The sequence below is a fragment of the Trachinotus anak genome, unplaced genomic scaffold (assembly GCF_046630095.1).
Source record: "Trachinotus anak isolate AG129_WGS33_773 ecotype Australia unplaced genomic scaffold, CSIRO_AGI_Tana_v1 ptg000001l, whole genome shotgun sequence".
Classification (NCBI taxonomy): Eukaryota; Metazoa; Chordata; class Actinopteri; order Carangiformes; family Carangidae; genus Trachinotus; species Trachinotus anak.
Window position 1 is genome coordinate 823,222 of NW_027273852.1, and position 23,964 is coordinate 847,185.

The window sequence follows — 23,964 nt, forward strand, 5'->3', positions numbered from 1 at the left end:
CCTGTCAAATTCAATAGGGCCGGACGACCGTTTTGCTCCCTACAGCTGTATGCTTGATGTGTTGAAAAGTCATGAGCGGTTTGAGGATCTCTGTCACCCACCTGCACAATCACACGCACACCCATTAGAGTGCAGTCCAGGAAGGGCACTTTGTACAACTGATTGGCTGAGAACCAGCCGAGACAGACTCTAATTGGCATTGAGCAGGATTGCTCGGCATGGCGGCGCTCATGCTTTTGCAAATGTCAGGGCCCGGATTTTGCAGAGTCACTGGTGCAAGAAGGATTTCTGGTTCCCCACTATTGTTTTGTTATCGAGACAGGTAGGAGCTCAACTTAGATATCGTCAGGAAAAGATAATGGGGGAGGGAGTGGAGGTTTCCACCTCTGAGCTGACATCGGAGAAAAGTTGGTTGGATTGATAAAAACATCTATTCAAGTTTGCGCCTGTTAGATACAGGGAGGAGAGTTGAAGCCAGAAAAGTCAGACAGAAAGCTGAAATGAATGTTAAATCTGGCCTGGCATGGACAAATGGGTCGACAAAAGCTATCGAATTGAGGAACGACAATTAACTTGCTCGTTGCATCCCTCCTCCCTCGCCACCTGCCATACCAACACGCAGGCTCTAATTAAAAATGCATGGGCCTCACAAGCCTTTTAGATAATTAAGAAGGTTTCCCTGCAGTGATACTAGTTAGAACAAAGGAGGAAGCACACCAGAAGGCAAGAGCAGATAAAAAACCTACAGAGCTTTGTAGACTAACCTTGTAGTACATGATGTTGTATGATCTTTTTTATGAGATTATGACTCTTTCTCCACTTGGCCATCCCCACCAGCAACCAATCCAGGCAGGGTTTGTGTCACGCTCTATGTACTGAGCTGTACAGGACCAGGCCTGTTGCTGCTCAAACACAAGTAGGTTCACTACTCTCTCAGGCTTCAGGGTAGCCCCCAGGTTTTTTCCCAACCACACAATGAGGGCTCTCAGAGCTTTTATTGTTTGTAGAAATGGCAACGGATTCCTCCTGGAGGCACAAACGTGTCCGTGTTTCAGAGGAACTCCTTTGATCTGATGGAGGGAGTCCTTTAGAAAGTGCTTGGAGCCCAGTTTGATCTCCAAACATGGAGCTCCATAGGAAGTGGGATATAGGAACGTCCTCCATCTGAAGGCTTGCTGCAGGGGTGAGGTCATCCTTCTGTCACTGCGCGAAGGCCAGAGTCTATTGCTGTATGAGCTGCATCTGAAATGATCTGTGTGGTCACCATCACTGTTTCTATCCAATTTCCCCATAGACCCTCTTTTTCAGATTCACTCTTATTGATTTGATCTACGCCTTGTTTTGCTGTTAGTAGCCTTGGAGTCATGTACATTCAGTAGCTATCATCACACTTGATTTAAGCCTTGTGAAAGGAGCTCTGCTCCCCTTATAATTCATCTAATTTCACAGAGCCTTGTGTCCTAAATCTGACATCATTATAAGTAGAAGAGTAAAATTTGTGCCACACTGAGCCACCACAACGTTCCAGTTTTCTTTGATGTGCACAATAAAGTTTTTTGAAAATATTCTACAGACTGATAATACAAACCATGGTTAAACTGAAGAGAAATAATTACAATTTAAATCTTAAATAACTCATAATTTAAATATCACAAACTGGTTCTGATGGAGCAGAACCTGACTCTTACTATAGCAGTGTGTTAAGGGACTAGAGATTTACCTGAGCTAGATCAATCAAACATTGATGAGCTGTCATCCTTGAAGGTTTTTCTTTTTTTTTATTAAACATAATTTATTGTTTGAAAATTGTTCAGGAACAAATCTTACCTTTGTGTGGCTGATGTAAGTATACTCATCAAGTGATGTGGCTATGAACAGACATTCCTGGCTTCATTCATTTTTTCCAGTCACATAGTCCACACACTGCCCTGCCAGGCTCTTGGAAACAGTCAGTGTGGGAGGAAGGAGAGACTTTCTCTGACAGTTAAAATTTCTCATGTGTCATTTGTGGCCACACCATCCATGACACCATATTACATGGCTGCTGGACAGACGACTACGTCCAGTAAATATCTGCACCAAATATGTTGGGAGATATTTTCTGTTTGTTAGGAAGTTAGCCACTGTAACAACACAGATTGCACCAACCAGCCGAAAGATTGTCACTTTTGGTACCGAATAGTCCTAGAAGACGTGCAGCAGTGGATGAACAGATTGAAACTAGTCAGCCTGGCAACATTAAGGCTATAAATAACCCATAATGCAGCACTCGTTTAAAGTAATAGGCTCATTTGTAAGCACAAGAGCTTTGTACTTGCTCCATTAAAAGAGCAAATATATGGTTTGGCTACATATGTACAATATTATTCAAACTTATGTCAGCATAATAATAATAATAATAATAATAATAAATTGTTAAGATAATACACTAATCTATTTTTCTTCAATGACAACCTTGAAACCTAAAGATAAATAACATACATGTTTTAAAATGTGCACACACACACACAGTGTATTGAGGGTAGCCTCAGTTGCTCTGAGTTTAGCTGTAAAACTTTGGGACAGGCTGTGACTCACCCTCAGCCTTTTGTCCGCTGGCCTCAGGGCTCGGCTCTGATAAGCACTGACAGCCTTTTCTTACAGATTCGTTGTAGGGCTATCTGCACTCTCGATGCGCCATGTCGGTTTCTTCACCAAAGCACACACCTATTCCTCTGACCAAGTGTTGCAATCCAGCATCACCTTTATTTAAAGGAATTTGTACTCTTTGCCTCATTAACCATTCAGCGAAGTGACTCACTACAGAAATGAATGCACCAGCAGCAGTGACTAACTTGACCATTGACATATGTGCATTACACACAGTGATTGTTGAGTTTTCTTATCTTTGAAGCAATGTTCACTCCAGTTGTTTTAACGGTTTCAGTGACGTCATACCTGAACAGCCCTGACATAGTGAAATTCCACTATTATGATACCAGATTTGATACCAGAGCCAAAAACAGAAAACAACAGAGGCTGCTAACTCACACGCACATGTGCACGCTTCCAGATGGTCTGTGTGCAAACAGTAGTTTCAATGGACTGACAAGGTGACTACAGTAGTGAAAACATTCATTCAGTGTTATATTTTAACAGAGTGAGCTGTAATGAAGGTAGCATGCTAATGTGATGTTCTGAGCAGTCCGTATGCCTAATCAAGCTAACATTAGCATTTGTAAGCATTGTGCGTGGAGCATTGCTACAACAGATTCTAGGTGTCACAATTCAAACAGTAACATGAACATTTTTCCGACATGTTAATGCTAATATGAAGTGAACAACAGCTCACTCACCCTGACTTTTCTCAGTGTGGTTCCTGCAGCAGGTTGTAACATCATTTTAAGCTATAGGCTATAATTCTGGACTGGACTTAAACTCATCGCTGTATTCTGTCTTTTGGTTTACGACTGGCACTATATTTCAACTTGAATTTTTATAAAAGAAAATAAGACCCCCCTCTAAGCCATTCAAACAAAATGATTTCTGCTCCACCATTATTGTAATTGCTGTAATTATGCTGCTTTGCATTAGTACATAATCAGACACAGTAGATACTCCGGCACTGCAGGGAAGCATCTGTAAGTTACTAACTTAGATCATAAAACTTTGGTATTCCATCCTTGTCTCATTGTTTCTACTGAGAGGACCGTAGGAATGTGTGTATTATTTTTCAACATAGCAGCAAATGTTTTCGTACATCTGCTTTATGTTTTCCACTGTTTCTTGAGAGAGCATATGTAAGCTCTCAAGGCTGTGACATCGCTGCCTCTCCATCTGTTTCACTTTCTCCAGCTATTTCTTAGTATGTCATACTTAACTGTCATCCTGATAGCAGTGTGAGCTCTGTGGTGTTTTGTCTCTTGTCTGACTTATCAATAATTGGGCTGTTTTTTGTTGTTTGCTGCTCTGTGGCTTGCAATTGGTGCTTAAGTCCCCTTTGCTAGAGGAACTAGAAATGAAGATACAGGATAATCCTCTGGTGCACTAAACAAGCTGGGACTGGGCCTCAAAACAACTCAACCTGCCCATATCTGGAATTACAGAGGTGCTTGGCATAGTGCACATGTTGAGCAACTTAGATCTTTATCCAAGTGTGTGTGTGTGTGTGTGTGTGTGTGTGTGTGTGTGTGTGTGTGTGTGTGTGTGTGAAAATCTTGGTTAAGCTGAGGCTGTTAGCAAAATAGCTGCCAGTGAATTTGGTCTCATCTAAAATCTGTTTCCCTATTCAGCACGAGGAGCCTGCTGATTTGTTGGTCCAATTTCAAGGGTTTTGTTAATGCATTGTGTGTGAGTGGGAGTATATTTACTTGTTTGTGCTCAATAATATGGAGGATTTCTGATGACAGATCTTGCATCGTCATCACTAAGGGTGTGCAAATCCCCCTCTCTTCAATAATTAATTTCTAGTGCAGACTGCAAACTCATGATGCATAATTAATTAATTATTTCTTTGAAAAAAAAAAACTTACTAGCACTGTTCCTCACATAAGTGCTTCCTAAAGTCGCCCTGTAGAGAATGTCAACCTGCAAGAGTCTTAGGGACCAACAAGTGTAATAAAGTTAAATAACAGCTCCTGTTGTTCTTCCATGTTGTTTTAATGTGTAATCCCTGGGTCGTAGCAGTAGCAGTTCGGATCAAATAATGGCTAATTTGTTTGTGGCCAGCACAAACAAATAAAAGCTAGTCGCATAAAAAAGCATTGAAATGTTCTATAACAAAAACTGACATGAAAAATTTATGGATATTTTGCATTCTAATTAACTCCAGTCATATTCTCTTGAATGATGTTAAGGTACTGTTACAAAACTTGACACACTGATAACTGCAGAAGAAATTAGAAATAAAGGCCTCTGTCTAATATAAGCCTGTCCCAGTCCCAGAAGACGGCCTCTCTATGCTAACTGCTCATTACCAGAGAACAACAAATTGCATAATACTTACTATGCCCCCCCCCCCCCAAAAAAAAACCCAAACAAAAAACAAAAAAAAAACCACAATATGCTACAATAGAGCTACCATTATGTGCTCATCCCCCACAGATGCTGGCTGACTGGCTGTGCTGTGTGTAACTGATTACTGCAAGCCTTTACAGCTTCTACCTGTATCTCTATTACGTTACATTAAACACATAGTTTTAAGACAGTTCACAAGGTGATTCGAAATGACACAGTTTATGCTGTTGTGTGAAATGACCGTGTGGTCAAAAACCTGCAGGGGACTGTGGACGACATCAAGAAAGTTAAATACGGGAATGGTCAAAACTTTGTGGTGACGTTCTTCCTCTCTTCCTGTGTTTATCTTCACTGGACAATGCTACTACTGACAGTATGATTCCCCCATGGGTCCTCATAATCACCCCATATGCACCCGAGAATCGATGGCCATGTGTTATACTGTGGTTTGTGGGATGAATTTATTTAAATGTATGCATGCGCTTGTCTGTGTGGGTACACATGCTCGGATGTTTCTGCGTTCTCCATGGAGAATTTCTGGTTTCCTTGCTCAGAAAATGTTTTAATTTGCCTCTTAACATTGTCTTCTGCTCTCCTTCTTTTGGACTGCCTCACAATGGCTCTGTCTGGATATTGGACATGAGTGATTGAGTAACACACTGCTTATTGTACTTTGGTCCATCTCAGACAAGAGGAGCAGAAATCAATAGGAAGAACCTGTTTTTCTCCCTCTCTTGGGCGACCAAATTCCATCTTATTGAACACTGTTATTTGGAGGAGACTGTCTTTCAGTTTTTCTTCTTCTCCAGAAGGGATGATTCTGTTGCAACCATGGTAGCTTGAAGCATCCAGTGACAAAGAAAGCAGCAAGCAGTCTCAACTTGTCATTATATCTCTGGTTTCTTCAGTGAGGCTTAATAATGAGCTGGCGTGTAGCAGTAAGAGGAATAGTGGAACTAAGTACCCTGGGCCCCAACAGAGGGAGGGCTGTCAAAAAGTTTGGTTTTGTTTGGACTTTTGTTTTTAATTGTATGTTATTAGCACTATAACTAAACTAGTACTGTTAGCTGAATAAATAGCCAACATAGGGCTTGGTATTGAACTTCTAGGCTTTAAGGATCAACTGAATTGGTTTGAAAAATACTGTGTCATTCAATGCCTAATTCTGATACTTGAGGAGTAAATGAGTGAATCTAATCTGTGTTACTGAGCCAATAAGCACGCAGCATCCTTGGACCAAGAACTCATAATGCTGGTGATAAGCTGTTTACTTAAACGAACACATTAGAGTGTGTAAAGAGACAGAGCTTAAAAATAAAACTAAAGTAAAACAACATTTTTTACCGTAGTGCATATTAATATTTTCTTTTTGTCAAAATAATAGACTGTATATAAAGATGGATGTAGCCTCCTTGGCATCACCCACAGGTTTTCAAGCTCGGAGTGGGCTGCTCCACTGTCGCCATCTTAGCAGTACCTGGCTCCACCTAACTCAAGGCTAATCCAAAAATGGGCAAAGAGGTGGGCTGTCCGAATTTCACTCACAGACAGCAAGCAGACAGTGACGGCCCCCACCTGTTAGCTAATTAGCTATAGAGACCAAAACAGTTTTTTGTACCAGGCTGTCAATATGTTTCTGTGAAACTGTGCATTTTGACATGGGAGTCTTTGGCAGTTGACTTGCTTTTGGAGCCAGCCTCAAGTGGTCATTCAAGGAACTGCAGATTTAGTACTTTTGTGTTGGCTTCATTTTTCAGCCGCTGAGGTTACCACTTGCTTAAAATGGATTTGATAAAATCGATACAGAAAAAAAGTATTAGTCAAGGTATCGTTATCGTTATCCTTGCAGTTTCTTGCAGCTTTCCTGTTCTCTGCACTGCCACTTTGCTGCTGTAGCACTGTGAATTTCCCCACTGTGGGACTAATAAAGGCGATCTTATCTTATCTTATCAGTAGTGCTATAAAAATGTTTCACCCAGCCCTGATAGCAGCTTATATGTATATTGTTTTCATTTACTGTATGTATATGCATATGGAATTTTTTTTATTTTGCTGTTTCTGTGTTGCAACAGACAGGGCTAATCCTTGTTGGAAACTGAGTCACCTTAATTCTGCCAAAAAAACAAAAAAAAAAAAATATTTGCACTGGGGTCAGAGTAAAACAGCTTTCCACCATCACCTAATGCTTAGGTTATAATGAAATAATGTTCTATATTTTTCTAAAATCTCATAGTGAAAGCTTCACATGATAATTACAGTGTGGTGAGAGGGCAGGACAGGGCAGTGAAATGTGCTGGGATCTTCAGAACGGATTATTCTAATAACTACAATATATATGCATGTGTTGACTGTGTTAATTCAAGTATTTGTACAGGCGTTAGTGAATGTATTAAAAGGGGAAGAGGGCCCACTGAGGCTGGATGAGCACAATGTCCAGATTTTTCTGCTACATCAGTGGCAGTGAGGTGTATTTACGTAGCCAAAATGGTATTGGGCACCTGACAGAGACCCACATTGCCAGTGTTGGTGTTTTAATTTCTCTCCTGCTAGACGACCCAGTCTGGTACTGCTTATCAGCCACGAGAAGAAGAATGTAAATAAAAACACCACAAGACTCTGCAGGGAAGCTCCCTGCTGCCCTCACGCCACCTCCTGCACGTAGTAGCAATACCACAGGTCAGATGGAAGGAGGGAGATTGGGAGTATTTGATTTGTGTCCCCCAATCCCTGGTTATAAATTAGAATTGGACGGGTGAAGGAGGAGGGCAGGCTGCAGTGGTGAGCTGCTGCCCTCATTACGTTGTCTGGCAGAGGGACTGTTTGTTGACTGCTGTGCTGATAGGGAAGGGCAGGGTGGTTACCATTAGAGGCTGTGTTTTGATGGAACTTTGTACCTTTCAGAAAAGAGAATTTAATGTTTGTTTTCCATGCTGACCAGGAAAAAAAAAAGAATTAGATGACGATTAAACTGCCTACAATATGAGCTGAATGATAGCGCTAGAGGTAGACGGATAAATCGGCCAGGTCGTATTAGCTTAGTGCAGATACCATATATAGGCACTGGTGGAAATTTTGGCAAATTGGGTATCATGTTACAACATCAAGCTTATTAAATATTAGCATGTGCAAAGCAGAAAGACACTTTTAAACACTGTCACTTAAGCTTTGACCATCTGCAAAACGCTTAGGACAGACATCCCTCTCTTCTCAGTGGGTTTTTGAAGTAACTGCATCGCTACAGCCAGACATAACAGAGACCTGACCCAAAAACAGCAGGGATGAGGGACAAGAGACAGCCATTTCCCAGCAGCACACTGAGATAGTGAATTAACATTGACAACAGTGGTTAGCAGAGCTCAGAGGGTTTCATGTCACCTCTTTCCTGGCTCTGACAGACCCAGCCTTCATGAATGATAATGAACGTAAGGAAGTATGTCTGTGCACAGTTAACTGTTCGCAACAGTATCTGATCTTGACAGTTATGAATAATGTGAGGTCAGTCTCCATCCAACATAATATTCACCATACTCTCTGTTGTCAAATATGCTCTCCACAAATGGGCAGATTATTTAAAACCCAGGCTGATGAGCCTGTCTCTTGCTATGCTGCTGTGCAAACTACCGCTGTGTGCTGCTGTGAAATTTCCACTGCTTTCGCTCACTTTTGCTCCCGCTAGCTGCCACCTGCCAGCATCTGCCTTAATGTACTGGGGGGATTTTGTAGGTGCTCCCTGGTTTCTTACCCTCAGTGCAAGTCCAACAAAAAAAAAACAACCTGTAGGCCTATGCCTGAACCAGAAGATGCATTGTATAAAATATATAAAAAGTAGTATGTGAATGGCATTTCTGACTTTTACAACGTTTGCATATTTTTAATTACCACACCACTCACTATTCTCTGCAGTTAACAATCCTCCACAAAGCCTCCTGCTGCAACCCAGTGTGAAGACAGTAAGCTGTCAAACCATTTATTCTTTGGAAATTATACTGGCATGCAACTTTACCTTATCTAAAAGCCTGAGGTTATAGTTTGATGCTATGACCTAATTTCTTGAAAAAAAAAAAAATCCTTAGCACAGGGCGCCACAAGCAGCAGAGTACTAAAAGTTGCCTTTCTATCCCACCTCAGCAGATGGAGGACAGCCCGAGCTCTTCATCTTCAACGAGTTGTGCGCCTTAAAGGACGAGCCAGGGCCCTGCAAGGCCATTAAGGATAGATTCTTCTTCAATGTTGATACGGGATACTGTGAGCTGTTTGAATATGGAGGATGCGGGGGAAACGCCAACAACTTTGAGACCTTAGAATCATGCGAGGAAACGTGTGTTGTGTCAGGTGAGTGACAGATGGTTTTAACATGTTTTCAAAGATTCACAAATTTTACTATCTTCACTTAAATTATAGTGAACACAAACACCAACATCACTAAACAAAGGGATACAAAATAATTACTTTTTTATACTAACACTACACAGAACAAGGATGAATTATAGTTGTCTATTGTTATGTTGTTGTTAGCAACAGATCTATTTTTTTTTAAGGACTGTTCCTCATTAGACTTTATTGCCACCTTGGGCATGAAATCCTATTACAAAGTCATTTTGTTGGTATGCAGCTGAAATGGAACATTGCCAGCACATTAATTCTCAACAGGTTTCCTGAAGGCATCTGGTAAATTAAAAAAAAAAAGGCCACTTTTAAGAGAGGCAGTCAGTACTGGATTATTTATGTGTTACACAATCTACATCGATGATAAACTGAAGTTAAATTGATTGATCATGTGTAATAACTGAGTGTTCAAACTCTGAACAATTAGATTTCCTGATTCTTGTGTCAGGGGATGGGCTCATTAGACTGAAAATTGATTTTAAATGTTCTTACAGTCACCTTGTATAATCCATCATTTTAAAGGAAAAACTAAAAAGGAAAACACAGCACCTGCAAGAGATGCTGGATGTGTGTGGCCTTGAGAAAACTATTATCAGGTAACCATAGGTCACCAGCTTGAGAAATAGGGTGACCTATGGTTAAAGATAGCAAAGGTCCAGTACAGTGGCCAACACCACCACTGTGTGTCCATCTACAGCTGTGTGTCCTGTTGGCAGGTGACAATAATATGGTCAGTCACTGAAAACTCCCAAGCTGTGTCTCAAATCAAGGGCTACATCCTTCAAATGCTGCATTTGAAGACTGATTGCATCAAAGTGGTGTGACTAGGCTGTCCCATTTCGAAGGCCAATTTCTAATGTGGCCGGGAAATGCAACCTACTTTTCTTGGGCAATGAAGACTCCAGTGGGTAGATCCTTCACGACCCAACCTATCCCAGCATTAAATTAAAAGTATGGCAGAAAACAGTGCAATCAGAGAGCCCGAGGATTACACTTTTGAATTTAAGTGTTGGATTTCACCTCAGTTCAACAGCTAATGCTACAACAGTTAAAAAACCAAGGGCCCTAAAACCTCAAATTTTTGTAAAAAAAAAAAAAAAAATTAACATGTTGTCAATGTTGCAGTTCTTCAGTTGGTGATTGTGTGTTTTTGAAACTTATTTTGAGGCTGCAGCTCACTCGTGTAGTCCAGAGTGTGGCCATGGTGTTCCTGGTTTAACAACACTGTGCTGGGCAGTTGACAGGTCCGTTTATAGTGTTTGTGCTCTGAAAGATAGAAACGAGGGCGAAATGTGGCGTTCACCCAGGTGTTGAGTATACATCAATTCTGATTGGAGCCGGAGCTGAAAAATACCCGCGTCTACTGCAGAGTCATTTGACCAGAGTGTGAATACCATTTCCGTTAATGACAAAAGCCTGGTCTTAGCGGGTTGCCATGACTCCAAGCATTTACGAGCTTTAGCTCCCACAACCGGAATCTCAGTTTTCTCCTTATGGAGCTTTTGGATATGTTTACAGCCATCCAGTTGTTAATTTCATCCTAACAGCTGATTGCAAGTCATTATAGGATATTAAGTTAAAAAGCTGTGTGTCATCTGCCTAACTATAAACTAACCAATGTTTGCTAATAATGTAGCTAAGGGGAACCATATAAAGGTTAAAAGGAGAGGATGCCAGTGTGACCCTGAAGAGTATATCACGCCTGTAAGGGTAGCAATGAAGTCCCAGTTATGAAGATAAGAGGTTGTAAAAGTAACATTAGAGGATTCCACCCATATCAGCGTGTGGTCACCGTCAGCAAACAGCTGGCAAACACTTCATTACAGGCAATCAATGTTTTATTTTTCAGTCAGATAAATAATTCATCAGCCAAGTATGCAAACACAGCAATAAGGAGGGCGGATCAAAAATAAACTCTATATAATTAACATAATACATGGATGAGTGCTGTGTTTACATCAGAAGTGTTTTTGCACATGTATAGTGTATGTGTTTGTCAGTATTAATCTGTGTCTGTGAATCTGTTTGTGCTGCTTGACTAATGCAGGAAATGGTGAGCGTTGCCGTGATTTGAGGGTGTTTTTTTCAGTGCAATTAGAGTGAAATGAAAAATGTAGCTAAAAATACTTTTCCCACTGGATTCTGGATGGGCGGGGAGCATAGCTTCTGTATGGCAGTGTTCCCAGGTAAGTGATGAGTTCAAAATGCAGATGAAAACACCTAGACATTTGCAGGGATTCTGTTTATGTTCTCTCACAACACCCTGAAACGCTGTTGTTAATATCCTTGCCATTGCAATTGGAATATGCTTGTGTAAGTTCAAGTTATGTTGGTGATATGTGTTTTGTTATGTGATTTTTTTTTTATGTTGCCAATATCATCAAACGCTGACGTGTAGTTTCTGCAGCAGCCTTTTCACACAGACTGTCAGAGCAGGAGATAAAAGAGGCAGGGATATGAACACACACACACAAGACATGTTCATTCCACTTTTCTTGTTGTTGAATGGAAAGATTGACTCAGCGATCACCATCATCATCACTTTCCCTTCTCCGTGCAGAACAGAGCTCAATGCCACAAGTTTAAGCATGTTGTGTGGAAGCTTTTTTGTGTGTGTGTGTTGTGGTGGGGCTGGGGTAAAAGGATATACAGACGAAAACAATTTATAAAACTGCATATGACACACAGCGTTGAAATTTGATTTGAAATTTGATGTTTTATAACAACACCAGAGCACCCGAGGAGATGATAAAAGCAGAGGGATAAATATCACTGTAAACTGTGTGTGTTTGAAAATGACTTAAAGACAGAACTTTGCTACAGGTAAGTGCAGTCTTGAAACTCCAGGAATAAAATGTGTCTTTGTGTTAAGTGGGAGTAAGTGCTGTATCATAAAACTGCTGCTCTTGAATAGAAATCAAAGTTGCAGCAATTAGACCTTTCACACCTGGGCGTTCAGTTTATCCACAGTAAAATGAACTGTCTTGGTTCAAAAGCTCTTCAGGGGAGTGGAAACAGTGAGGTACGCGTGTGAAAAAAAACTGGATGCACACGAAAGGGAAACTTGAGAATGGCAGTGGAACACCTTTTTCTCTGGTATAGCAGTTGTGGGCAGTATGTAAAACTGTTATCTACAGCTGGCGAACAACACACCTTTATGGTTGAGTAAGGGTTTCTGGAGAAGTCTCTTGACATTTGAACTGCAAAACAAATACATCCCTCTCAGTGCTTCTTCAGAAGCTCCGCCTCCCAAATTCATGGTCAACAACAGCAACACAACGGCATCTTATATCGCTGCATTTTCAGCTGATTCAAAGTTGAGTTTTAATAATAATAATAAAATAATAATAATAAAACAGCTTGGACGGAAATGTGTAGGTGGCATGCTAGCACTGTGTCAGCTGTTAAAACTGGTCTGAGTGCAAAGTTTCACTCGTGTAAGAAACTTGCTGCTTTTTGATCATAAAGAAAATGACAGTGGATTGAACAGAGCTATAAACTATATGTTATATAAACACTTCCACAACTATTTTTATTGGTTATTGGTTGAATAAAATAATGCAAGTTACCGTATAGCATAACGCCTTCTACTAGTTGTTTTTATCTAAATTGAATCACTCTTCTATGAGTGTATTTTTCTGTGCTGGGTAGTGACTTTGGTTTAATAGCCAATGTCAAAAATACAATAGAAAGAAATAAACTACTCCCTAGTTGTGTACTACATACAAATACAAGGTAGGTTTTCACTATGACCCCTGAGGTGTACTGCCAACTGTGTTTGTATTTACCACACCAAAGCTGACCAGCTCTTTTCTAAAAGTATAAAGACATTTTTCAGGATGGTTAATATCAAAATATTTCTCAAAGTGAGTTGAATTTCAAAATTCCATTAGTGACCGACTAAACGGTGACGTAGCTGCCATTACAAGCTCAAGCAGGGGTGAGAGATTTACTATATTTCTCTTCTGTGGCAGTAAACACAGCACATGTGGCTGTAGATGACTGGGCTATATTCAGAGCGAGATATTTCAGGCCTGAGAACAGCATGTTAACTTAACCGAGATAAACTGGCACAGACTCAAGCACATTGCGACAAGATCTTAGGAAAGATTCTAACCCAGCCACAACACAGGTATCCAAACAGAAACACTCCCAGGGGCCAAAAATGTGCTTCTAGTGACTGTTGGAGCTCCACCAGACTCCCTGTCTCTCCAACAGAGACGCAGAGAGCCCAACAATAAATACTCATGGCTAATTATCTATGTGTACAAGCACTGTAGGTAAGCAGTGTCCCTATACTCCCTGACACTGTGTCTCATATAGTAGTCTGTCCCCTACCGCTGTTTAATTTTTTACATATACTCAGAGGGACGGGTCTTGCACAATTTGTGGGTGTGCTTTCTCTTTAACTGCACTGAAAACAGTCAGTTTGCATATATGCAGTGATTTTAGTGCATTCTTGACTATTGTTGCACAATGTCACGTGCAAAGGAAAAGCAGGAGCTCCTCACAGCTGCAAAAGAAATAATAGAAATTGCAGATGGTAGTGAGACAGCTACAGGGAGATTTTGGGGAACAAACAAAAGTTTCAGTGTTTGGTTTTGTCTTGTAAAGTCTAATTGACTTGTCTTTCTAAAGTTGCATATTGTCTACGTAAAGTATAAAGTTTATCAGACCTCTCAAACCTCACTAGCCCAACAGAGGGGTCACTAAAAACTGCAGTAAAAGTTTCCAAAGCTACCAAATATGTCTGAAAATGTGGGAAATTTTGCTCAGCACATCTAGAATATTTTACATTTGACTCAATGGTGGAGCAATAAACCCATAAAGTCCTGGGTCTCAATGTGCTATGCTGTGTAAATGTCATAGGGCTTTAAGTTACAGCTGTAATATATATGATGATATAGTCAAATCAGTGTGGAAGAAGATGACTTTGTGCTTATGGAAAAGTGGAAGCCTGTGTTGCAAAAAATAGTACAAAGGATAGTACAAGGATTGTAGTTCTTACAATCAGTATGCAATATGGACACAGCTGTACAGTCATGAGTGTGATGACTGCAAAAACAAATGAAGCCGTTAATACCTAATAAAATTAGGTCGTCTGCAGCTCAATTAATGTCATATTGATCCTGTCTGGCTTATTAAGCCTAATGCATTTGTAAATTAATTTAAAATGAAACTAAATTAACAGCGGTCTAATTTTCGCTGATCAACACCACCCATGAATAGTTTTTAGTGTGCCATAGCATTTCTCTGTTTGGCTGTTTCTACCCTTGCCTTTACAATATAATCTTTAATGTTTCTTTGCATAAATATGCTCATTAAAACTTAATCTTCAATGGTTCAGTGTTGCAACACTAGCAAGTGGGTGAGGTAAGACTTTTCCAAGAGGGGTTGTTTTTGGCAGCTACATGTGAAAATATCACCACAATTCTAACCTACAGGAAGCAGGTTTAATGGGTTAATGTGTTTTTGTGTGCTGCATGTCATTTTAGCCATCCTGTGCAGCAGATATTTTAATTCTCACATCTTGTAAAGGTCACAAACCAATAGGAGGAACATTCTGGCTTACTGACTGGGATACGTTTTTTTTTTTTTTTTGTCTTTGCAGCTTAGCAAAGGCTTTCACTTTCTAGCCGCAATGTTTCACTGAAACCACAATGAGTCATAGCCATTACGCCCCAAACTCTTCCTTTGGTCTGGTTTCTCTCTTATAGCTCTGCTTGAACAGGTCAGAGACACAAACACTGTGTTTCTCTGTGACAGATGAACTTTTCTGTCTTTGGCTCAGGGCTTATGCTCAGTCTGTGAGACAGACATTGGTTAAAAGAAAAAAAAAAGGAAGCAAAAGAAAATTGGTAGACAAACTAACAGTATATACAATTTGATGTTGCTGGATGTAGCAGAAACAGGTCAGGAGAAAAAATATTTCATAGCATAATGTGAGAGTTTGGGGCTATGAACTGGACAAAACAGATGTTAACAAGATTTTAAAGATATCCACTTGGACTTTAGGAAATTGTCATATTTCTCTATTTTTCATATTTTATAGACCATATTGTTAACTGATCTATTTAGAAAATTATTGCCAGTTGCAACCCTATTACAGATTAGCATAATCTCTAAAATAATTCAACCTCTCCCATTCATTCAAATGATTTCTGACATCTGATTTCTCTCCTGAGATAACACATGCATTTCCGACCTGAGAGCTCAGCCGTCTAACCTTTCCCTCGTTGTGACATTAGTGCTTCCCACAAACTAGATTTATGTAGCACTTTACAATATACAAACCATAACATTGTAATAGTAATTGTTTGGAACATGGATTGGCTGACATTGCTGCTGAGGTCAGTGTCTTTCTGTAGGATTGGATTACGTCTGTCTCCATCCAGTGGCCGCTGTTCTTTTTATGCCTGAGTTAATTTATTTTGCTTGAATCTCTGCTCCATTACAGTTCAGTTGTCTGTCTTTTTCTGTCCTCAGAAGGCCTCGCCAAGACTGTGTCAGCACATTTAGAGGCAGAATAACAAAAACCTTTCAAAATATGTTGAAATATATTGAAGAAAATTGAGGGAAGAAACTAAGCAGTGAGGAAAGCAACGGAGCAGAGATAAGGGAGGCATGGGGTGATACAAAGTGTAGACTAAACATTGTTTGTCTTCAATAGATTCATTGTGCTGTGTCCTAAAATCTCATCACTCTCATCTTTCTGGGTATGACACTCAAAGGGGCCACAGTATGAGAGCAAGCATTTTTTTTTTTATTCACAAACCAGACTACCTCTAAAACTCCTCCACACCCATCTTAAAGGCTGATGTCTGTTCTGCTGAAATATTCTCTTTGGAGAGCAGCCAAAACCCTGTGGAACGGTGGACCATATGATTTACACACAGCATTTGGAAAAAAAAAAAAAAAAAAAAGATCTGACCGATAATTCTCCTCAAAACACTGATCATCTGTTCCACCTTCAAAGCTTTAATAAAGAATGTTGTTTCTGAATTATTCATAACCACGTTGCTCTGGAGCGGATGCTAGACTACCCTTTGACACATCCCCTTCCCTGTGCTTTTAAGTCAAAGTCACCTCATGAAATGTATTTAGATCTTGCAATGATAGCATTTTAATGGCGGCCAGCCCTCAGTAGAGTGTGCTTATAAAAGGAACTTAACAGATAAACCACACAGAGAGTGTGTAGCTGGTGCAAGGCATCCTCGGCTGCTGGGTAGTGGGTGCAGACACTTAGCAGCATTTATGTATACACAAGTAAAGCGACGCAACAGATTTCTATTTGGCTTCTTGCAAGTGTGACTGAGTCTGTGGTTTGTCAGCTTGTTAACCAGCCTGGTTAGTCTGGTCAGCTAATTGTCACCAACTTGTTGTAAACTCATGATGGCTGAATATGTTATCGAAGAAGAAATATGCTTATTTTTTTTATTTTTTTTTTACTTTTGTATCTTGTCTGGTAAATATAAGACCACAGCCAGCAGCAACTGAGCTTAAAGGTGGAGGGAGTGATTCTAATCTAATACACTCTGTCAAATTCAGTTAATATCTCCCCACGGTCCACTAGCTATCCGCTCTGTAAGTGTGCTGAAAAACATTCTGTTGTCCCAACACAACCCTGGCTCTGTAAATGGGAAATGACCAAAGTGGCTCAGACTGAATAACACAACACTAGTCCATCCAAGAGTAGAGTAGACATGGGGGAAAGGGGGCAGCGGGGAGGGAGAGACAGTAAATCTGGCTAATGGACAGTGCCAGTTCAAGGATTACCAGGTGAAGGAGAAGCAGTCTACCCTTCTGTCACTGCCAGGCCATGTGGAGTTCTGAATGGGGTTGACTGGGACTGCAGACAGGAGACCGGCGGCGACGTTAACAGAGTGATAACCATCTTCTCATCTGACTTTCAGCAAAAAAGTTTAAATATATGTTGAAATATTTCTTTGACATTAAGTTATTTGCTTTGTTAAATCAGCCAGGTGAGATATATGTAATTAATAAACAAAGAAATCAGCTGTTTTGCTGAAATATTGATGTTCTCTTTGAAGAGCATTCAGGTTTTCTAAGCTCATATATACAACTTTGGGTCAATAATGCAATAATTAAATTATTTGTGAAAAATATGACCTTTCTTCTTCTCATCAGATGAGATGTAGTGTGATGTAGCCACAAAGCACGCAATAGCAACATGCATACAAAACTGGGATTATACATTATGTCTTTGTTTTATTTAGTTTGTGTATTTTTGCCTGGTCTTTGCTGGAATATCAGAATATATATATATATATATTCTGATATTCCAGCAAAGATAATAATGAACATCCTGGTTAAAATTGCCAACAGTTGCTATATTTAGATTATTTTTATTGCACATCTGTAAGTTTCAAACTCAAAATAAGAATGAGTTCATAACATAATAGTGTAGTGGACAGATGATATATAATTTTATGACCATATGTTATGTGAAATAATAGGGACTGTTGTCTGGCAGTCTTCTCAAATTGGTATGTTGACAGATTATTGATTAGCATCACATATTGCATGATATGAGTTTTTATAATCTGACAATACCATACACATTATGCATCACCTTGCTTCAGCTCTCTATTGAAGTTGAAGAACTATTCAAACCCCGGTCTTCGTGCCTGCACCAGTCCATGAAATGAAAAATTTCATTATGCACTGAGCATCATTTTAGACACATCAACCCAAAACACAGCTTTGCATATTTGGTATTTTTGGATTTCCATTAGAATTTAAAATAGAGTTTAGTGGGTTTGATCAAAGTGTTGGTTCACAGCGTGGGTTCGTACTGGCTAATCCACTGGTGGCTCTGTGGGGTTTGATTCCACTGCCTCAACAACTTTCGGACCACACATTTAGGAAGTGAAATGCATCGTCATTGTGCTTTTAAATGTCTCATTAATGTAATCACGAAAAGAACTTTTTAGTATCTGGAGTTAAACGTTTGTATACACGATGTAAATTATCCATGTTTGTGTTCATTCAACCCTGTACACATGCACCAATGGACACATACTCTCTACTCTGCTGCTGAAAAATGTTGATAAGCTCGTCACACCTTGTCAGGTTGCACCTGCGTTGGTTGATAATGCCAATAAAGTCTGTCCAAAACTGAGGCGTTCCACTGAGAGTGATGCATTTCACACCATTGTTGTGATTGTGTTGCAGTCAAGCGTGAGCCTGTCACTGGCTTGTAATTTCTTTTAGGTTTTGTGACAGCTTATTGAAATAAACAGCAGGTTTCCACAAAAAACCCTCCACAACAACTTGCAGTCGAGTGCTCCACACTGCAGAAGTTGGAGCTGTTGAAAGTAACACATCTCTGATTAAAGAGAATATTCAAATTGCGTTCTGAGATCTGGAGTACAAATAACTTTTAAAATTAAAACACTTTCAAATCCAACCTTTCAAAAGTGCAAAGGTTGGATTAAGAAATAACTGTATTCAAGGAAAGGTAGAGAACCGGGAAACAAAACTACAGTGTTGCAACAAAAAAACAATCTCACAGTGAAAGTTGAAGAATTTAGATGAGCATCAAACCGTCGCTTAGAACTGTGAGGCCGAGATCCCAATGCGCCATGACCCAGGGGTGATAAAATATGCGATAAGTGCTGAGAAATGAAAGAGAGGGGGGCGGGAGCTGAGGTAACAGGTAGAGAAGATATGACAGGAAAGAAAGTGTAGACATGGCAGAGGAGGAGATATGGTTCACTGGGGACGAGGCAGCATAAGGACGTTCTTGCTGGAAGTGGTGACTTTTCAGCTTTCAGAGTGAGACTGGGGGGGGGGGGGCAACCTGAATCTGAGAACCTGACTGGAGTGGAAATGTCATGTAACCTCTGGGGAGGCAGGAGTGGGTTAGCTGTGATTGAATGGACAGTGATTGCAAGGTTGATGCCCTGCAGTTCATTTATTGCACCTTATGCTGTACTGGCTTTGAAGACTCCTCCCTCCCTATGTTTGTATTATAGCGCCCTTCCATTGGCCTTTCCTGCATATGTTTTTATTTTCAAAAGAAGTTTCACTGGACTGTATCGTACTCAGTGTTCTCTTTCAATTGTGCCACTCACTGCTCAAGGCCTTGCATCATACATACATGTACATAACCAAATAGCTTCCACTGGCTTTGTTGCAGGATATTGCATATTTTAAAAAGTACAATTTAGATGCCTTCACAGCAAAACTGAAAATTCATTTGAGGAAGGAAAGTACATCATGTTTTTCTTGTTTTTGTTTCTTATTTTACTTTTTTAGGGGAAGTTGATTTCACAGTCATTGGAGTGTTTTTTTCTGAACAAAAATTTACAGGACAGAAAGAAAGACGAACTTGGAGAATAAAGTAAAAAAAAAGGAAAACTGTTCAATGCAAACAAACTGAAGATGATGCAAAATAATGTAGAATATAGAAAACAGTTTTGTGCTTCTGTCTTGGTCAAACAAACCTACAATGAAAGAAAGCAGAATTTTTATGTTAAATAACTGAGGAGTAAAACCAAAGTCGAATATAGAGGGAAAGCTGCTGACTGTTGTGCAGTGTAAAGAAAAACACACCTTTAATATTCATTATTTAGCAACAGATTCAGTAATTAAGTGTCATAACAGAGACGTTTCTTAGTGTCTTATATTTTCTTTTCCCTCTTTTCCTTTTTCTAGAGGACAAGAACCCATGTCATTTAGCAGAGGCTCCTGGTCCCTGTCGAGGGCTGGTGATGCGCTACTTCTTTGACAGCAAGAGTCAGCAGTGCAAGCATTTCTTTTATGGCGGCTGCTTTGGCAATGCCAACAACTTCAGGAGCATGGTGGAGTGCCAGGCGAAATGTCAGAACCCAGGTAGGCCACGTTGAAGTATTGTCCTTTATTCTGTAAAGGCTGGCAAACTCCCAAGCTGTCATGGCAGCAGCATTGTTAGGTTCTATACAAAGCCACATACTAAGTCTAGAGGGTTATTGTGTTCAGTCACTGTGAATGCTCCAAGGATGTCGTCATTTCGTGGAAAATGACTATTCTAAGGGTTTGTAAGAGACAATACATGAACACCTCAGCCCTGAATCTGAAAAACTGCAGTGATCTGCACAGGGAAGTGCTTTGTTACAGTGGCACAGGACAGAGTTAGAAAAGACTATGAAAGACTATGAAACAACTATGAAAAGTAATAGTGAATAGAAAAATGTAAAAATGCGAATGTGTAATAAGTAATGTGTGAGGTAGAAACACCAGACTGCTTTAACATTAGCATGCAGCAGGTCCTGGGGTGCAGAGTCTTGAGTCTGGCAGTAACACAGTGGATGATGTCACCTTTAACAGCGGGCTGGATGTACAACAACCCAACGCAAGACTCGCAATAATAGTTTATCCCATTTTTACCACATCATTGTAAGTTATTTAATTTGACCAAACGGAAATAATTACTTTCCTGCCCTAATCTCACAGCAGTATGCAGTGCAGAGTGTCATTCATATACCTCTGGGTCCATTGACGGCTGAGCCACAACAGATCACAGTCGCTGCACAACAAATGAAAACTCATTTCAGAGTGGTGACATAATCAAAATAGTTCTACCTCAGAAAATTAGCTTTCTGATGAATTTTAGCTGACCATGAAATCACATTCCACTTTGATTTAGCTTTTAAATCGTCTTAAGTTACCAAAGCAGACTCAATTATGCTAGACTTAGAAGTCATTTAGAAGTCATTTAGAAGTCATTTAGATATTGAAATTGTGAGAAAATAACGAGCGAGTCGCTCAGATGTGACCAATTCTGCCGGCAGCCGATGTTGCAGTGAAAATCGTTTGGAAAAGCTTGTGTGATGTTTTTTAATTCTTTTTTTTTTATTGTGTGATATTTATTATTGACTCTGTCTGGTTTATAAGTAGATTATATCTGTTTGCCGACCAACACCCTCTCTAGACTGATACTAATGAAATTAAACTTTCTTTAATTATGACTGATCACTGGAATTTAATGAGATTTGTTCTAAATATAGGTGGTGTAAGAACCCTGGCTCACAATCGATTGTTATTAGCTTCATGTTATGTCGACACTCTCTCAAATGTTGTATTTTTGTCCATATAGCTAAACACACCAGGGCACCAGAAGTTCACACACAGTCTGCTAAGAAACTTGTGGCTGTGCAGCCGACCGTACTAACTGGTAAGACTGAATGTTCCTCACTGTATTTAAAGTATAATACATTAGCGTTCTGTTTCTTGTTGTTCTTGTCTGACAAATATAAACTGTAAGACATGATTGTAATAACTGCTCATTACATCAGTCCCTTGGAACTGGGCAAAGGTTTGTAAAAAATCAGCATATTGAAAAACACACTTACTCTCTTTCCTCTTGAGAGTAAAATAAAAAGATTGATACCACTGTGATGTATGATAAAGCGGGAGCCAATTAGCCTAGCTTAGCATGACTAGAGTCAGAGTGAAACAGCAAGCCAGCTAGTTTAAAGTAAAAGAAAATCTGCACAGGCTCATTGTGCAGATAAATAAACTGTTATTCATCAGGAATATAGATCATTTTGGTGAATTAGAGCCTTAGAAGTGTTTGTAGATGTGTTTTTGAACTTTGGAGAGAGGCAAGCTCCCTGTATTCTCCTGCTTTTAGCCTTTATGCTAAACTGAGCTAATCACCTCCCAGTTTCAGGTTGCCGTGGCAGTCTGTACTACTGCTGTTACACAGTGTTCAGGCACACGCCGATTACATAATGTTTTTTGAATAAACATCCAACCCATTGGTTAATTATTGTTGTGCCCACGTTCATCAAATAAAAATCAAGTTTGTAAAATACAAGTTATCAATACTTAGTCCTACTTGGCAATATTTAGGATTTAACCCTAATGCCCAAACCTGATAACATTCATGAGGCAAACTGTGTGTGATGGTGGTGGAACTAACACTTCTCATCTACAGATATTGAGCCAACACCACTTTTCTTGTAAAAAGTCCAGTTAAATCTGTAATGCTGGTGTTTACCCAGTTGGAAAACTGCCACATCATGGCGTCCCTATTCTGCACTCAAACACATGAGAGTGGTACAGATCCTTTCATCTCACTCTGGGGAAGAAAATGAATGAGCTTATTTCCCAAAATCCCTTTAAATGACTGATCTCTTGATGTGTTGGGTTTGTCTCTCAGGGGAACTGACTGTAGGCGAACCTCAAGTGCAACTGAATGACTCTAATCAAGAGATAAAAGGTAGGAAATGAGGACTCTAAAGGTAGTTCAGAAGGTAATTTTAGATATGGTGTGATTAAGTCAAAGCAAATACGTGAGTGTTTTGAAGAATAGATGCAGATTCACCTGGTTTGGTTCAATGCCAGGTGAAGACACTTCTGCGTGGTTAAAAAATGTCTCAGCTCTTATGAAACCTGAACTTCTTGACGAGTTTTCAGATCATTTAGAGGCTGAGCCGCCAAAGAAACACACATAGACACACACTGAAAACTCAATCGGTCATTATAGCTAGCTCTACTATACTGGCGTTGTTTCAGACCACCCTAATTCACAGATACACATGAATAAGGAGGAAGTTTGCTTCACTTTCTTCTCTGAGCCCAGCATGAGAGGGTTGTTTTCAGTCTTAATTACACCATCAGAGATTAACCTATTGCGGGGCACAAAGCCAGAGGCAGTTTATGCTGTGTATTACAGTTTATTATAGAAACAGCACCAGCATGATGAATATGAGACAGATTAACTGATGCAAGGCATAATTAAATCTTATTATCTTGTCAGCAGCAACCGGTACTGAATTCTGAAATATGCTTAAATCTCAGTGTAAGCAAATCCAGTTCATTCATTAAACCAGTCTATTTTTTGTAAAAAATAAAAAATAAAAAGTCAGGGTGCAGTCATGCATAGATGGTAGATAGCTTGCAAAATTGATTCTGTCGTGAAAGGCAATGGGCAGAAACAAAGTGCATCAGTGTCTCCTTCCCACAGCCCATTTGTCACATATTCCCACCTACTAATTTTTTGTCTATTAGCAGCGAGGGAACATACATCACGGTTGTCATGTTCCAAGGCTCCTCTGTGCTGCAGTAGGAGAGCTAAGGCCCGCTTCCCTCGACTCTCTCAAAGAGTTATAATTTTAAAAATTCAATTTCACTCTTGTCAGAAAAAATCAAGAGGGAAAGATTCATGATGAGTTGGCCTCAGCTGTTCTGCCTCCTTATCAGTCTCTGTTTTTTAGTTTTGTGCGACAAGATCTCCAGCATGTAGCAGAAACAATACTGGTATTGAAATGAAAAAGCCTTGGACTAAAAGTGAATTATCCAGATCTTAAATTAGAGAGATTTAGAGAACATTTGAACATAAATAGCAGGTGATATTTGTTTTTTTCTGAAATGCTGTATTTTAAGGTCAAAGTATAAATTCTGATATCAGTCTACCAAGCAGATGTGGCCATGGTGAAACCAAACACTGACATCTTGTGGTTATATGATGATGTACACTCACCGACAGTGAGAGAAGCAGAACTGTAGAGGAATGTAATCTAACCCTCAACTAAAGCAGCTCTGGGCCCAAAATCCTGAAAACATACTTGTTTA

General features: G+C 39.8%; 1 protein-coding gene across 3 annotated transcripts in view; it reads left to right on the plus strand.

Moving 5' to 3' along the window:
- Positions 1-23,964, plus strand: part of tfpia (tissue factor pathway inhibitor a) — a 39,665-nt gene that overhangs the window by 13,524 nt on the left and 2,177 nt on the right. The window contains exons 2-5 of one of the 3 annotated variants that reach the window (XM_071484037.1): positions 9,127-9,327; positions 20,062-20,238; positions 21,482-21,559; positions 22,550-22,609. In XM_071484037.1, the coding sequence (XP_071340138.1) occupies positions 9,127-9,327; positions 20,062-20,238; positions 21,482-21,559; positions 22,550-22,609 (516 nt within the window). Of the gene's footprint in view, positions 1-9,123; positions 9,328-20,061; positions 20,239-21,481; positions 21,560-22,549; positions 22,610-23,964 lie in introns of all 3 variants that reach the window. The other 2 variants (XM_071483962.1, XM_071484119.1) reach the window with 2 other exon arrangements.